Source organism: Chrysochloris asiatica, unplaced genomic scaffold (assembly GCF_000296735.1).
Source record: "Chrysochloris asiatica unplaced genomic scaffold, ChrAsi1.0 scaffold00018, whole genome shotgun sequence".
Classification (NCBI taxonomy): domain Eukaryota; kingdom Metazoa; phylum Chordata; class Mammalia; order Afrosoricida; family Chrysochloridae; genus Chrysochloris; species Chrysochloris asiatica.
Window position 1 is genome coordinate 7,970,506 of NW_006408536.1, and position 17,693 is coordinate 7,988,198.

At 39.7% G+C, this 17,693-nt stretch overlaps 1 protein-coding gene across 1 annotated transcript in view; it reads right to left on the bottom strand.

Moving 5' to 3' along the window:
* The window catches only part of POLA1 (polymerase (DNA directed), alpha 1, catalytic subunit), a 390,582-nt gene that overhangs the window by 129,498 nt on the left and 243,391 nt on the right, over positions 1-17,693 (bottom strand). The window contains exon 35 of the mRNA XM_006835670.1: positions 8,672-8,788. Within this exon, the coding sequence (XP_006835733.1) occupies positions 8,672-8,788 (117 nt within the window). The remainder of the gene's footprint in view (positions 1-8,671; positions 8,789-17,693) is intronic.

Below are 17,693 nucleotides of genomic sequence, written 5' to 3' on the forward strand. Positions count from 1 at the left end.
CCAGCTGAAGTCTGCAATGGTAACCCTTGTTCCACTTCCTCTTCCAAATCCAGTTTGAATTTCTGGAAGTTTCCTATTGATGCAACTGTTTTTGAATTATCTTCAACTAAATTTTACTTTCATATGATATTAATGATATTGTTCGATGATTTCTGCATTCTGTTGCGTCACCTTTGTTTGGACAAATAAGGATCTCTTCCAATCGGTTGGCCAGGTAGCAGAACAGATAGTTTCAAAGGGCAGCTCAAGAAGACCAAGTATTATAATGAAATGTACAAAGACTTGGAGTTAGAAAACCAAAAGGGAAGAACACGCTCAGCGTTTCTCAAGTTGAAAGACTGACGAAAAAAGTCAAGTGTCGACTTGCAATATTGAAGGATTCTATGTGTAAAATGAATGATGCAGGAAGCATCAAAAGAAGATGGAAAGGTAAATACAGAGTCACTGTAACACAAAGAAATGGTCAATGTTCAACCATTTCAAGAGGTAGCACATGATCAAGAACCAATGGTACTGAAGGAAGAAGCCCAAGCTACACACAAGGTATTGGCTAAAAACAAAGCTCCAGAAATTGACAGAACACAAACTGAAATGTTTCAACAAGCTGATGAAGCACTGGAGGCGCTCACTCACCAACCCCAGAAATTTGGCCAACTGATTGGAAGAGATTCATATTTACAAACCACAGGAGGGACCAGTTTCTGGAGAAGAATATCATGTTTGGTAAGGTAGAGGGTCAGAGAAAAAGAGGAAGACCCCCAACCCCAATGAGATGTACTGGCCAAGTGGCAGCATCGATGGGCTCAAGCGTGGCAACGATAGTGAGGTTGGCCAGGCAGTGTTTTGTTCTGCTGTGCATAAGGTCGCTCTGAGTGGGTACCAACTCGATGGCACCTCACAACAACAGTAAGAACCCATTCCAATCACGTTTCACTAACACTTCATCCTTCTCATCCAATAGGCTCATAAACTGTATGTCATCTTCTTTTTCTATACGCACTTCACACGTGACAGCCCATCAGTCATATGAAGCTCATCCTAGACTTCCAACACAACTCCCATAAGCACTCTTTAAACTCTTCCATCCATATCTAGGTCTAGGGTTTCTCAATCTCAGTGCTAGTGACAATTTGAGGTGGATCATTCCGTGTTTGGTGGGGCTGCTCTGTGCAATGCAGGAAGCTTATCAGCACACCTGGGCTCTACTCACTAGATGCCAGTAGCACATTACATGCCTCTCCAAGTTGTGACAACCCAAACATCTCCAGACATTTACAAATGTGCCCTAGGAAACATAATTATCCCAGATGTGAACCACTGTTCTAGTCTAATATTCACGCTTCTCGTTCATCCAGTATCTTTCCTATCTTATTCATTAATGGGCACTGGGGTCACAGAGCTGTTTTTGCCATATTATCAGTATTTTGGTCACTGGAATGTGGATAATTTATTTCCTTACCTCTTCATTAGAATACAGGTCAATTAAAGGTAGGGTCCGTGTCTTCTGGCTTCTTTGTAATTATCTGCTTTTTTGTTATAGGTGGTTAAAGTTTCCTTACATGATTTTCAACATTTGGCCACCCCTTGTTTCTGTTAGGGCCATAGTTTAATAATTACTTTTGAAGCTCTAATTAGTTAGCATTTATTAGCAAATGGCAACACATCCCACACTTTCACCTGCCCAATTACCAAAACCATATTTTAGAAATTACACGATCCCTTTTATGAGACAATTGGCTCCTGGGGCAGAATGAGTACAATTAAGCAGAGTCTTAAATATGCTACTGAAAAGTCCAGATGGTCAACAGAGGACAGACTCCATCTCGGTCCAAGGGTCAATATAATCATAAAACCGTAAGAGCAATACCATTTGATCAGCAATGGTGTGGTTTCTCTTTGGACAAGATGGGGGATTGTAAATGAGAAGCAAATTAGATTCATAACTGGCAGAACAAGGTGCTGATGAAAATGGAGCAGTGTCTACCTGGAAGAAGGTATGTGTTTAAATGCACCCCAACATTTTAACTAATATTTTGGAGAAAATAAAAGAGGGAAGGCTAACCACAGCATCAGATCTGTTGTTGTTATTGTTGTTGTAAGGTGCCATCAAGTTGGTACCAAACTCCGATCTGGGCACACGGCAGAATCAGGATCCAAAACACTCACAATACAACAGTAAGGGGCAATTTAGTTGGGTTCCCTATAAGTCTCAGTCATAGAAACTGCTGGTTGGCCCCCAATGTCCAATGTTCTTTTCCTCTTTAGTAACAAAAAGGCTGATTTCTGGCCCATAAAATGTAAGCATGAGTGTTGGGTGGGACTTCTTGAAAGGCTGCTTAAAGATGGCTAAGAGGCACAGCCATTTGACCCTTCACCCTCTTCTCCTGCTTATGGCCTGTGATGGCTTGAAGGAGCCTGCGTAGCCATGCTGTGGCCCGACACTGCTGCTGACAAAGAAGGCCACGAGAAGCCTGTGCCTTGATGACACTGTAGAGCTACCATGACAATCTAGGACAGCCATACCTCCTTCTTGGATTTCATTCACATGGTAGAGAATCAAATATCTGTGCTGTTGAAGCTACTGTGATTTCTGGTATCCATTAACTTCAGCCTGGAGCAATTTCTACCAAACAGAGTCTTACAGTTAGGTCTAAATAAACCATTTGGGTATTTAAAAACCCGATCAAGTGGCATGTATGAAAATGTCTTATGTAGAATGCTCATAATGAATCAACACTATGAATACAGATGTCGAAATAGTTAAAGAAACCTGGGATAGACTTAATAGAGATTTACTACCTAGAGAAGTTGGCAGAGGCAGGTTTATTCTGCTACGTAGTAGTGCTAGTAGGAACACCTGTAGTCCTACCTGAAATTTGGAGCTTCTCACGTTATTGAAACACTAACTCTGGACTAGGACTGTTATTCTGAAAGTAGAGAAGTAAAGAAATGGCTGAAGACTTAGGAATATTGGACCTAGCATGGGAACACTTAAGAAGGTAGCTGCTTTCAAATATCTATAAAACTTTCATGAAACCGGTGCTGGTGCTTAATGAAGGGAGGGCGACAGGCAGGGATCAGTTTAGCTGTGTAGTACCAGTCGGCTGCTAGGAACAATAAGAGAGCCACAGGACACAAATTTAGCCCAAAGATAAGACTTTTCTACCTAATTATAAAAAAAAAAGTATGTTGAAAGAAGCAACTAAAATATTCATTAATTAGTGAACATATTCATTCAATCTGCATGCTGAGCAAATAATCTGAGAAGCTGGATTATATGAAGAAGAGCATGGCATCATTAACAACCTGCAGTATGCAGATGGCACAAATTTTCTTACCAGAAGTGAACAAGACTTAAAATACTTACTGACGAAGACTTCATTTTGCTAGGATCCACAATCATTACTCATGGAAGCAGAAGTCAAGAAATCAAAGGACATATTGCATTAGGCAAATGTGTTGCACAAGACCTCTTTAAAGTGCTAAAAAACAAAGGTAACAGCTTGAAGACTAAGGTATGCCCGACCCAAGTCATGGTATTTTCAACCATCTCATATACATGTGAAAGTTGAACAATAAACAAAGAAGACCACAGAAGAATCGACCCATTTGAATTATGGTGTTGGCAAAGAATACTGAAAGTACCACGGACTGCCAGAAGAACAAACAAATCTGTGTTGGAAGAAGTACAAACAGAATGCTCCTTAGAAGTGAAAATGACTAGACTTTGTCTTTCAGACTTTAGCCATGCTATCAGGAGGGACCAGTCCTTGGAGAAGGACATCATGTCTGGTAAAGTGGAGGGTCAACAGAAAAGAGGAAGACTCCCAACAGGATGGATTGGCACAGTGGCAGCAGCACTGGCTCAAAGGTAACAATGATTGTGAGGTTTGGGCAGTAGTTCATGCTTTGGTACACAGGGGCAGAACTGACTCAATAGCACCTAACATCAATGTAGGCGCAGAAAGCATACTGGTGATTACCAGTGGCTTGTGGCAGGAAGTGTTATGAGGAATACTTACTTAATGGAAATGTCTTACAGCTAGTTAGAGGCGGTAGTTGCACAACACTGATTATGTGTATGTACTAAATGCCATTGAACTGTCAACTTCAAATGGTTAATTTTATGTTAGGGGCATTTCACCTCCATTTTTTTTTTTTTTTTTTTTTTTTTGGTAGGGATGAGGGGGCTTCAAAAAAGTTCATGAAAATTTCCATTTTTTTAAATTTCATTTTTTTACCATTTTGAAGCCCATTTATGTACAGAATTTAGTAATCTCTTGGTATCAAACAGTAAGTAACACTGAAATCAAATGAGATTGCCAAAGGCCATTCATGGCAGAAGCGTATTCTCTACTGGAGAGTAAGTGGGTACAGATGCTTTAAAACCTCCATCTACTTCAAAGGTTTCTTTCTATATGGAAGACAGTTGGGTTTGTAAGTGGTAGAAAAATCCCCAACACGAGGTGCTATTAAAATGGAGCAGTGTATGCCTGGAAGAAGGTAAACGTGTACCACCTTAATTATTTCCACATTTTCTTCCTAGGCAGAAACAAGACACAGCTAAGACAGCTTGACAACATTCTCAGTGTCCCTAACCTACTCATCAAATCAGTTCATTCACATTGATTTTGAAACCACAATAATTTAAAACTCATTATCTCCACCTCTTTCTTGAAGAGACTGAAAACCAAAAACCAAATCCACTGCCATCAAGTCAATTCCAACTCATAGCGACCCTACTGGGCAAACTAGAACTGCTTCATGGGGTTTTCCAAGATTGCAAATCTTCCCGGAAGCAGACAGCCTCATCTTTCTCCTGAGGAGGAGCTGGTGGGTCTGAATCACCAACTCACAGTTAGCATCCCAATACTTAACACAGTGCACTACCAGGGCTCCTTTTGAAGGACAAAAGTCCTATATACTAACTATGCTCAGTTAAACAAAATATTTATTTAGAAAATTTTACAGTTAAGGATAATGTGAGAATCCCTCGGGTCTCCCAATGTAGTCATTAAGTGGACTTGAAGAAATTTAGATGAATGAACAACTGAACAATGGGATCATCTCAATGCTATTACCGCAAGGACTGCAATTTCACAAAATGTTTCTACCAGGGTCTAGAAATTCACATGTAGACACTTCTCATCTCCACATGAAGAATGGAAATATTAATGAGAAAAAGCCTAACTTGGTTTGAAATCTTAGTTCTCTAATAAAAGATGAATGCCAACAACAAAAACCTAAAGCATTATTTTTGACAACCTACTATAAATAATACATAATTCCCCCATGCAATTCAGTTTATGTCCATAAAGTCTGATCACATTATAACCATGTCCTTTAAAATAAAGAGATATTAAAATGTTTATTCTATAACTTGGATAGGCTCTACATCTAACATCGGTGTGACAAAGGCTTCTACTTAGGAATTAAACATGCATCAAAGTTTTCATTCCCTTATTTAAATGCACTACATAGCAGAGAATACCTAGAGAACAATTTTTTAATAAGCAGCAATTTACATACTGTTAAATTCCCATGAACCTAAAAAGTCTTTACTGATATTATACAAGGAAAGTATCTGAGCAGAGAGAAAAGACACAACCTTTAAAATCCCGGTAACAAAACTGTCCCAGCTTTCTTCTCATAACTCTAGCAACATGATGCAGAAGAAGAGCCAACCTTTATTCTCCATGTCAATTCTGGAAAGTACTCAAGCCAGCTGCAACTAAGGACTAAACACGAGTAGATTCATTGCAGGATGAGGAAAGGGCATATGAAGAGGCTAGAGCTTTGTCCTCAAACATGAACAACATATTTAACATCCACACTAGTCAAGCAGTAGGAAGGCCTGGTACTTGTCTAAATAGACATTCTCACATGGCAACTTTTGCTCACAGCTCTCAGTTTTATATATGCATAAGGTAATATCCTGTTCATTAGATATGTTCCTTGTTGTTGTTGTTCAGTGCTGTGGAGTCAATTCCAACCCATAGCAAGCCTGTATATAGGGTTTCCAAGGAGCAGCTGATGAGCTTGAACCATGAACCTTGCAGTCTGATGCATTACCCACAGAGCCACACCAGGACTCCAATACGTTCCTAGCACCTGGCAAAGTGAATATAGTTGTTGTTAAGTGCCATCGAATAGGTTCTGACACACAGCGCTCTGTTTAGGGTTTCTGAGGAGCAGCAAGTGGGTTTGAACCACCAATCTTGTGGTTCGCAATCCAATGCTTATCTTACAGCGCCATACCAGGATATGGCAAGTGACTGATACATAATGATTAAATGAAAACACTGTGTAACTGCAACAAGTAATCCCCAAACTGAAGAACCAGATGAGTATAATTCTGAAAAACAGACATTTTGGAAGATTCTTTGGGGTCTCTGAGTAGAAACTGACCCACGGGCACCAAACAACAATGACAAAGCTAATCATCCTGGCCGTTGCACAGATGCTTCCGGTGCTTCTTTGGAACTCTCTTTGGAAAGAGAGATTCTTCTGACCAGGAACCTCATAGATAAGTCTCTGGATTATGAAAATTCCCATTCATTACTAGGAACTCAAAATGGAGTAGAGTGGGCTAAGTCCCAGGGTCAAGGTCTCTGTGAGGAAGAGCTAAGGGCAGTATCACAAACCAGTGATGCTCTAAAGCCCGAGTTGTTCAAGTGGGTCATGTCCTGAGCAGCAATGTGACCTGTCGAGTCAATCTTCCCTCTGAGATGAGCAGTGGATAACCTTCGTAAATGCTTGCCTAAAATAGTTGCAGTTTTGAGAAGGGCAGTAAATGAGAAAAGATAGCCTGATACATGAAACCACTAGCAACAACACCATTTACTAGAAGCTTAAAGATTTAATAGCTACACATTCTCCTTTTACTTGTTCTCACCAAGAATGGAATGATGCAACTGGCTGACTTCCTAAGAACTACTTCAATTTTCATCAAACTTGACTTGAGCTAGATATTAAAAAGTCTCAAAGGCAGCACCAGTTCATGAAACTGGTTTGATGAGTCACACCAAATACGTACACTTTTCTTCTCTTTCTGCACCAGCTAATGTCAATCTTGGTCTGAGACTGATGTTAAAAGAATTCACTACTACAGCTAATTTTCACTCTAAGTTCTGGACTTAAACAAAAAATCTACATGTGACTTTGCTAACTATCAAAGGTATATAAATTAAGACAAGGGACATTTAAAGAAAATTTTGATGTCTAAATGTTTCACTTACCCCTGGCCCTTTTGGTGTCCCCCTTTTCCGCCAGTCCCTATTAACCAGTAATCTTCTTTTGCCATGATGGATTTAAGGCAAGGCATTTTTTATGCTTATTAAATGAGTTAAGAATAAATTAATGATAATGCCCACATGCTGGGAAGGCTGTGGTAACCTGGTCCATTCATAAAGTGTTGGTATAAGATTTAAGCTGGGATAACTTTTCAGAAAAGGGATTTGGTAATATGAATCATAACCACTTTGCATTTATGTACTTTGAAATGTATTGCTCATAAGAATTTGTCTTAAAGGAATATTACAAATATTCCTCATAGCAACCTTATTTAGGGTTTCCAAGGAGCGACTAGTGGGTTTGACTGACACCTGAGGTTTAAATTGACCTTGCAGTCCAGTGCTTATCCTACAGTACCACACCAGGACTCCAAGTAGAGTAACTAACTCTGTATAAAAATAAATAAATAAATTACAGGATCTCTATTTTTGCCATCTTCCCATCCCAAACCTCACAAATTCTTGGGCTGGCAGACAGCACATTGTCATGGTACATCTCTGAGATCTACAGTTAAAAAATTTGCTTCACTTTGGTCAGCCCAGCATTTGCTAGATGTACATGATCACAAAACCCCCTTTTCATGGAATGCCTATGAACATTCCTCTCAATCCGGTTTAGGGAATGCCGCTCCACCAAGCTCATGTTGCTCAAAGGGTGTATCAGAAGGAAGGCACTGGGTGTTTCCAGACTCTATGCTGCAGTCACTAATGATAGGATACCTTGTCCTTCAGGTGTATTAAGGTAGAGAAGAAGCTTGAGAACTACTGATCTATGCTGCTACTTTGGTGGTGGTGGTGGTGGTTGTTTGCTGTCGAGTCAGTTCTGACTCATAGCAACCCCGTATAGGCTTTCCGAGGCTGCAAATCTTTAAGAGAGCAAAAAGCCTCATATTTCTCCCAAGGAACAGCTGGCAGTTTCGAACTGCTGACCTTGAGGTTAGCAGCCCGACACATAGCCACTACGATACCAGAGTTCCTTACTGCTACTTTAAAACAACTTAATTCCAAGGAGGATGAAAACCACAAGGAAAATAAACCCCTTAGGGTACAGGCTTGGGATGTTTTCTGGCGCTTACAATAGTGATTCTGATCATATAGAAAGATGACAGCAGTTTCTAGAAAGGAAAGGTATCTCTTCTCTGGAGTTACAAAGTGGCAACCAAAGAAATCTGAGTAGCTCGCATGAAAACTAATCTGTTTCTTTTTTTACATATACAAAAATTACTGCTCATAGCATGTGAAAAAAAGAAAGCACGTTATCTTTTGGAAGTTTGTATATTTTCTAGAATATATGCTTGTGATTGTAGGGTATTTCCACAGGGCAAATGCCAAGTATCTACTAAGCAGAGCTAAATGATGGAAAAACACAAGACTGTTACCTCTGGTCTAAGTGTAGCTTTCATGCAGACTTGGCAAAGAGGTCCATTTCGGGAGAAGTGAAGTGGGAGGTGCCGAGTTCGATTCCGACAAGTCTGCTCTTCACATATCAACCAGCCCTGGAGAAGGGGGGGAAAAAATTTGTCTTATTACCATCAATATAGTCTTGGCGTTGAGCTGTAAGATAAGCACTGGACTGTTAACCACAAGGTTGGTGGTTCAAACACACCAGCCACTCCTCAGAAACCCTATACAGAGCATCACTAACAAATACAAATCCTCTCACTATCAAGACAGACATTTTTCACATACACCTTCCATACAGATGCAAAAAGGCTAGTGTTATCTTTCTCTCCTGATAGGCTCAGTCAGCTATGCCCCAAAATTCCAAAATAGGGAATTTATCAAGTTAAACAAAACACAAATGAAGTATTATTTCCTTTCCTTAAAAGAAATATAAGGCAATACACACCACATACACACAACAGAGCTTCTTAAACATTTCTGATTACAGACAGAATATAAACCAATGGGTTTTGGTACATTACTAAAGACCATTACCAAAGTTCGGAGTGTTACTTAATTTTAGCACTCAGCTTTCTTCTCTGACATGGACGCAACACCAGTACCGACTTGATTGGGTTAGAATGATGTTAAGACATTTTAGTGCCTAAAACTATATTTGACATAAAAGAAACAGTACATGTAAATAACTGTCTTATTTAAAATTAAAGCAGATTCTTTGTTACACATTTTCTGGAAGTATAGAACTGTGTGCAATGTTTCCAAAGATATTTTTTTCCCTTCAGAAGCTTACCCAGTTCTCTATCCTTTAGAATCCTCTACAATCCTCTTCTCACTTCCTTTCAGTTATTCTCCCTTGCACTGGTTGATGCACAAGTCATCCAGTGCTGAGGGAAGTATGGCTCCACATACACAAACACCAAAGGCAATTCAATATGGTTTGACTTGAAGAACCAAGTTGTGTTGTACCAACTAAAATGCTGAACAATGCAGAGGGGATGGAGTCATGAGGGTCCTCCCAGCTAAAGACCGAGACTCAGAATAAGCATTCAGTGGGAAGGAGTTACTGGTAACTGTTTGTTTCAATTTGGGGATATTGATCATATTTTCTTTATTCCAGGACCCATTATTATTCTAATTTTAATGTCCCTGAAACTCAACTGCATTTGCCATTGACATATATTTTTAATGAGGTATTTATTGCTCCTTCAGAAGGCTATTAAGAGCGCAGCTCACAATTGATGGTGGTGGCGAAGTGCCGTAGAGTCGGTTGTGACCCACAGCGACCCTGTATAGGATTTCTGAGGAATAGCTGATGAGCTTGAACCACAAACCTTGCAGTTCAAACCAACTTTGCAGTCCAGTACATTAACCACAGCACCACACTAGGTTGATGGTACACCAATGAAAGAATTCAAGAACCCTGTTCCTGGCATGGGAGATATAGAGATGAATTGTGGACAGCAGTCACAGATTGTAACTTTGAAATGCAGCCTATAAATACAAAAAGGGGAGCCTAGCTGTTTCTAGAATTATCCATTTAGAAATAAAAATAAAGGACACAGTAGAATTCAAGCAAACCACAGATAAAATATGCAAGAGTGAACATTCCTTTAGCATTCATTTGAGTTTGTTACATTGTATCTGGTATCATATATACAAAGGAAACATTGTCAACTACAGCCCTGACCCATTCAATTTTCAAGGCAATTAAAAATAAGCAAGCATACACAAAATGGGGGGGCTACAAAGGCAAGAAGTGACTGACTTACAAGCTTTTAAGAAGGAATCTAGATCCAGAGGGCATGGAGGAAGGTAGAATCTCCACTGAGTAGTAGTCAATCTGTCTAGGTGGGGCTGATGAAAGGAAATGCGGATAGGTCTCTTGTGATATAATAGTGAATAATTGTTATCAGGACTGCTTGTGAGGGCTGGAAATGTAAAAGTAGACATTTTGTAGCAAGGAGGGGAGTGATTAACTTTTCAGTCTAGGAGCGGAGGTCCCTGGGACCATCAAGGGAGAAGAGTGGAGAGCGGGACCCTACCCAGAGAAGCAGTGATGTCTGAGATGGAGGCAGAGACAATGACGTGGAGAGATGGAGCAGTTGGGAACTTTACACACAGAGAGGGAGAGGGGCTGTGTGCTGACAATGGGGCGTGGGGGGGGGGCAGGCTGATAGGGGTATACCCTTTGGTTGGTTGATGACGCATGGAGGGGACTGTAACCATGGCAATGAAATCCCCAGTTGCTTCATCACTCCGCATCATCATCTCTGCCTCCATCTCAGGCATCTCTGTTTCTCTGGGTAGGGTCCTACTCTCGGCTCTTTTCCATTGATGGTCCCAGAGGCCTCCGCTCTTATCCTGGAGATTTAATCACTCCCTTCCTTGTTACAAAACTTCTACCTTTGCATTTCCAACCCTCATAGTCCATCCTGATAGGCATTATTCACTACAGTACCATGAGTTACCCATCTGTATCTCCTTTCATCAGCTCCGCCCAGACAGATTGAATAGTACCTACTGGAGATTCTGCCTTCCGCCATGCTCCCTAGCACTAGGTTCCCTCTTGAAAGCTTGTAAGCCAGTCACTTCTTGCCTTTGTAGTCCTCCCCTCCCAATTTGAGTATCCAATGTCCAAGCTGCCCTTCTCCGTCCACTCTGTGTGTGGGGGTGTGTGAATGTTTGTTGCTGTGAGGATTTGTTCCCTCTTTTGAGTCGCTACTCCATAGGTATAGGTCAAGTTCATCAGACTGTATTAGCTCACTCTTTTTTCTTTTTCCCCTCTTCTTTCCTCTCCTGGTTCAAATTATATTTTAATTAAAGAAATAATATTCAGAAAGTTAAAATTATGTTCAGCCGTTTATGATACCTGAGTCCTTCAATTTACTATGACTTCACAACTCATTGGTTGAGCTGCCAACCAGGGAGATGCTAAGTTGTCATATCACCTTGTTTTGAAAGCAAACACCAAAATCTATCTCCAACAGAGTTACTAACTGAATATCCCTTCAAATCATATAAGAAACAGATAATATAATTTGTCTAGACTTCCTAGCAGTTATAATTACCATTAAAGAGGTCTTTTCTTCTTTGTCACCTCTCTATTCAGTACTTATTGGGGTTTGTTTGTACTTACTATCTGTTACTCTCCCTTTACAAATGACAACAATAACTAGTGCCATTATACATGGAAATTAAACATGCTGATAACTGTGCAAAGGGAACTGGGGCTGAAATAAAATTATTAGAAGCCTGTAACTCTTTATGCCTCTTGTTTTATTTCAATAATAAGCTTTTGGTCAGGATGTATTTTAAATAAAACTTTTCTATGGGATAAATAGGCCCTAACCATATTCAATTTATGCTTTGCTTCAATTTAATCTTGTTAAGTACATTTTGCTTAACCCTTTCCCCAGTGCAAATATTAACTATGTGAAATCTAACTTTCAAAGAACATTTGTTTTACTAAAAATTGGTCAGGTCTTCAAAATATGTCATTTATGTGGCAATGCCTCATGAAAATAGTTAAAACCAACAGAAATAAAAGTCATTATGTTTCCAGATGCGTAGCTTTACCATATTTATAGGAGTAAACCTGTATGTAAACATATAAAAGTCCAGTACCTGTTGCTTTAGTCTCAGCATCACTAATTCCTTAAAATCATTGTGTACGAAATTGTGTCAAGTGCTGATTGGTTCTGATTTCTAAATTATATTACTGAGGCCTCAAATAAAATAGTTTCTGCTTGCACATGCTTAAAAGGTATCGGTTTCCACTTGTCACTGAGGAGTTCCAGGAAGGTGCTCCTTCGACACTGTTATCCAATTGTGTACATTTGTATTTTGAGAAGGATGCACACAGAAATCATACAGGTTTGGAAATGGGGGGGGGAACATAGGAGGCATTCACAAATATCTTTTGAGGAAATGAATGCACAGAAGCAATAAGATCAAACTGAAGAGGAAGAGCAATTTTATGGGAATAGTAAGGAAGGGGTCTCAAATTGACAGGAGACAAAGAATTCACAGTAGAAAGTAAAAAACAATTCATACTCTTGAATCAAATATACATACTGATTTTAGATATGGTGGGTCCTTTTGGTCCTCTCATTCCCAATCAATCACCATGTCTGTCCACTGGTGTTTCCTGTATACTTCCTATTACTTCAACCAAGGCCAGCCCTCAAAGCTGTTTTTACCGTCAGAGCCTCCTACCTGGTTTTCCCAACTCCATTCTCTCCCACATCCAATGCACAGGAGTGTTTCTTTCCAAGGCCACTGCATTCCCACCTACCCTCACCCACCCTGCCGCTTCTTACAGCCACCCTCCCCAGACAACGAAGAAAAAACCCTGGGACTTGAATCTTTATAATCTGATCCCATCCACCAGAAATTTCTAATCATTTTTTTAACAAAAATTCTGCCCCATCAGATTGGTTTTCTCGCTGTCCTCACGGTATTTTGAGTATTTCCACCTCCTTGTCTCTGCTCAAAATGCCCATTCCTTCAGCTCATTTTCCCTCCCATCTGGTCAGGGGTAAATTCTCAGCTGCCTCATCTAATGTAATAGGAGGCCATAATATTTACCCTACTAGGGCTGTACAGGGTCGCTATGGGTCGGAACCGACTCGATGGCACTTAACAACAACAACAACAGGGCTGTTGGGAGTCCTGGTGTGGCACTGTGGGCAAGGTCAGCGATTCATATTCACCAGCCACTTACAGAGTCGCTACGAGTCACAACTAACTCAACAGCACTTAACAACAACAACAACAGGACTGTTCAGAGGATTCCGGGTTTGGCATTGTAGGATCTGTACTGGACTGCGAATCACCAGGTTGGCGGTTCAAACCCACCAGCCACTCACAGGATTGCTATGAGTTGGAACTGACTGGATGATACTTAACAACAAGAGCTGTTCAGAAGGGGCCCTAGTGGCTTAATGGATTGTGTGTTGGGCTGCTGACTGCTAGGTCAGCAGTTCAAATCCACCCATCACTCTGTGGGCAGAAGATGAAGCTTTCTGCTCCTATAAAATGTACAGCCTTGGGAATTTGAGAGCCTTTCCTTACTATTTTCAGAAAGAGTCGCTATAAGTTGGAACCCAACGACTCAATGGTATACAACTATCACCACCAATAGGGCTGTTCAGAGCCCTGGCATGGCTATAGGGTAAGCACTCGGCTGGAAACTGCAAAGATAACACTTCAAATCCATGAGCCACTCTTGGAAACCCTATATATACAAGGTCACTATGAGTTGGAACCAATTCAATGTCACACAACAACAGGGCTGTTCCGGGAGTCCTGGTGTGGTGCTGTAGGATAAGCACTGGGCTGCTAATCACAATTCTGGTGGCTCAAACCCACCATCTGCTCCTCGGAAACCTTATACTGTGTTGCTTGAAGTCTGAACAGACTTGATATCACTTAAAAACGACATCAAATAATAAGAAAGCCCTTAAAAAATGTCCAGTAAATTAAAAATATTATTATCCTACATATACTGAGGAGCATCAGAGTTGGGTTACCGCTGACACTTCTTCTGTTGTGCATAGAGTCATCACATGAGTCAGAAGTGACTCAAGGATACCTAACAATAACATTTTAACCAGGAAAGTGCTTGGTCAGTTTCTACCTGGTGTTACTGCAAATGGAGAAATACAAAGATAAATAACTAATAACATTAGATGTAGCTGTTCCCAAATCTGATCGTAAAACACAACAGTGATGTAATCAACATAAGTAAAAATTTGGTCAGTTTTTCCGGATAAAACTATACTTGCAGTTCTAGATGGTAGAATGGCAGGTGAGGGAAGAGGAAGTGGTCTTAGCTTTATGTGAGGATCTGTCGAGATTTGCAGGAACTGTGATAACCCTGCAGTGGCCTATGATTTACATACAATTGTAATGGCTCTCTGGGAGCTCAGTGCCAGGGCCACGGGGTGAGGTCTGCCAGTGTGCACACATTTACAGAGTTCATCATATCATTACTGTTTTTCCAATAATGGCCATTACTAAGCCCTCTATCCTCCCCAAACTATATGTGCTTTGAGAACATTGGACTCTCTTTTCACCCCATATCATTGACAAGTATTCTGGGGTTCCCTTGAAGGCACTTTTTTTTTCTGTCACAGAATTATCCCTGATATAAAATAGGTCTTCTTACAAGTGCACAGTATGGGCCCACAGCTACTTTTGAAGAATGACATGTTGTGATTTGGGATTTCTAGAAATATATATTTATATGTATATAAGTATATAAAATTATATATATACACAAAAACAAAAACCCCAAACCCAAATGCTTTCTGGCCCACATTCACACCCCTAACTGGGAGAAAGTCTTCCAAAGATCTCTAGGGGAAGTTTTAGCAGGGACATAATTTAGCTTTTAAAGTTAAATCTTCTACACTGCTGCATGCTGGCATGTCAAAGAATAATTATTAAGTCTCAGAGAGGTGCTAGGGCAGGAGATGAAGGAGCAAATCAGGAAAAATAAATATATAAATCTATTCTCCACCCAAGTTAATACAGAAATATTTTTTTAACAGAATTATCAAACCAAACCGAAGTGGAAAGTGCCTTGTGGAAAGGCCAGTGCAGGAATTTTAAATATTATTAAAATTGATTTTTAAAGCAAGACACCTCTTTAAATGAGCAGTCACATGTCATTTCATCCAAGTTATTTGATACTTATTGATCTTATCATTTGTGCAAGGACCAGACTCTGCCATCAGTTTGCTGAAAGGATAATGGAGCACTCCCAACCCGTTTATGATAGGTTAGATGCAAACTGTAGTCCTCATTTAAACACACAGAATAGCCCAAGTGGACAGTGTCCCACCTCAGCAATTGTATATTACATGATAAATTAGCAAGTTGTTCTGCTTTGCCGCACATCAAATCCAATACCAGAGTCTGGTTATTTTAATTTGCAATCAGAGCTGGAGCATCAGAAGATGTACCTGAGGTACATTAAAGAGCCCCATGTAAGCCATCTTCTCCTGCTATACTGCGAGCAGAGAAAGCCAACAATTACCAGCAATTTTATTTGACCACTGTAGGACAATACTAGAACAGTTAAAATTGTCTCCATGCAAGCAACCGGGGAAAATATACTTAAAATGACTTTATATGGAAAATTACATTTTGGAGGGGGGAGTTCAATGGAGGACATGTATCTTTCTGTATGGACAGCTAAAAACCTCTCTTAGTAGATTCAAGCCTATTCTATAAAATACGCTCCCTATTCATCCAACTCAAAAGCAAGCTACATTCTCAGGCTATAATAGGTCACAACTAAGTACACAGTACCTTGCTTCAGGAATAATTGTGCTTTGTCTGTCAACTGTCAACAAAGCACAAAGAGCTCATACAACCCAGCCATGTACTGTGGATGTTAGCGATCTAACAAAATACAAATAGTAAGCATACAAGATTTCATAGTTGCCCAGCTTTTGCTTTATATGAAAAACGGAAAGCATTTTCCTCTCCACATTCCATTAATCTCCTCTATTGTATTATAAATCTTTTCAGAAGAGATTTTTTTCTGCCCATGTGAAGCTACAAGTGACTTGGAGATATAACATTCCAACTTCAGTGAATGTCCAACTTTCTAACATGAGTGGATACGTCACTTAAGTCATTTCAACAAGGAAAAGGAGGTAAGAATCAAATGGAATGAGATGGTAAAAATGGTCACTTTGGTGCTTATAATAATATTTTAGTGATGAAGCCTCTAAGAAAAATTGTTTGTTACTTCTACCATTGTTCCTGCCTCTCAAGTTTTCACTCTTAAAAAAAAAAAATTATCACCTTAGCTAAGTAAACACAATACCAAATAAACTTCAATAAAAAATGCATACATAAAAAAAAAAAAGACTGGAAGGAAATATTATAAAACACTGGAGTTTCTCATGTTTCCTTGTTTCCTAATCATCTACGATAAGCACACACACTCACTCCTCAAGTATTGACAAGGTTAAGCACCAAAGACCATGACAGTATGTGAAAATTGGCATTATGTGAAAATGAAAGATGACCACATCAGATCACAAAATGGAGGGTAACTACATCATTACATAACTGCCAACTTTCATCACTACGTAACTGTAATCACTGTAAATCAGAGCCCAGCCAAATCGACATGTAATCTTAACCATCACATCCTGTGTTACTTTGCCTCATACCCTGAAATTTGTTACTGCCAAAAGAGATTTTTTTTTTACTATTGTCATAAATGTGAAATGTTGGATAACAAGACAGTAGGTAAGTGAGGAGTAGGTGTTTTGCTTTTATAATCAGAAACCTATCACTAATGAGGGAAGAGAGAGTTTTGCCAAGATTTTTCAATGGTTTGGTTGTTGCCAAGATGAAGTTTCAGGAGAGAAGACAAAGAGGGAAAAAAAGACATGAAAAAGTTTGTTCTTTAGAAAAATCTCCCCACTAAATAAAAAATAACACAAATAAATCAATTTAAGTACCTAAGCAGTCCTTGAGTAGAAAGTGGCAGGGCATGTATTAGCATTAGAATCATTTATTACATTAAGCCACTCACTAAAATTGACAGAGTTTTTTTTATGGAACAAGATTTAAGTATTTGTAATGTTGTATTTCTGAAGGCAGGTAATAAATCAATTTGGAAGAGCGGTGCCTTGTTCCACACCCCGTTCCCTACCACTTTTAAGTGAACATATGGATCAGCTCAGATGTCCTGGGTTAAAAATCAAATAGAGTAACGGAGGGGGGTGGGGGTGGGAATCAATCACAAGGGCATGCCTAGAACCCTTTTACCTGAAGTTTCTTTTCTGTACTCAAGTCTAACTAAAATTAATTTTTATTGTTTGTTTGCAGATTAGTATTTCTTGGTATGGTTTTATGTGATACATCTTTGGGTACCAAACAACAAATGTTCAAACTGAACTATCTATGCAGTTGTCTCAAAGGGCATCTTAAAATCAGAATGGAGTTCAAACCATCAACAGGCAATGTTTG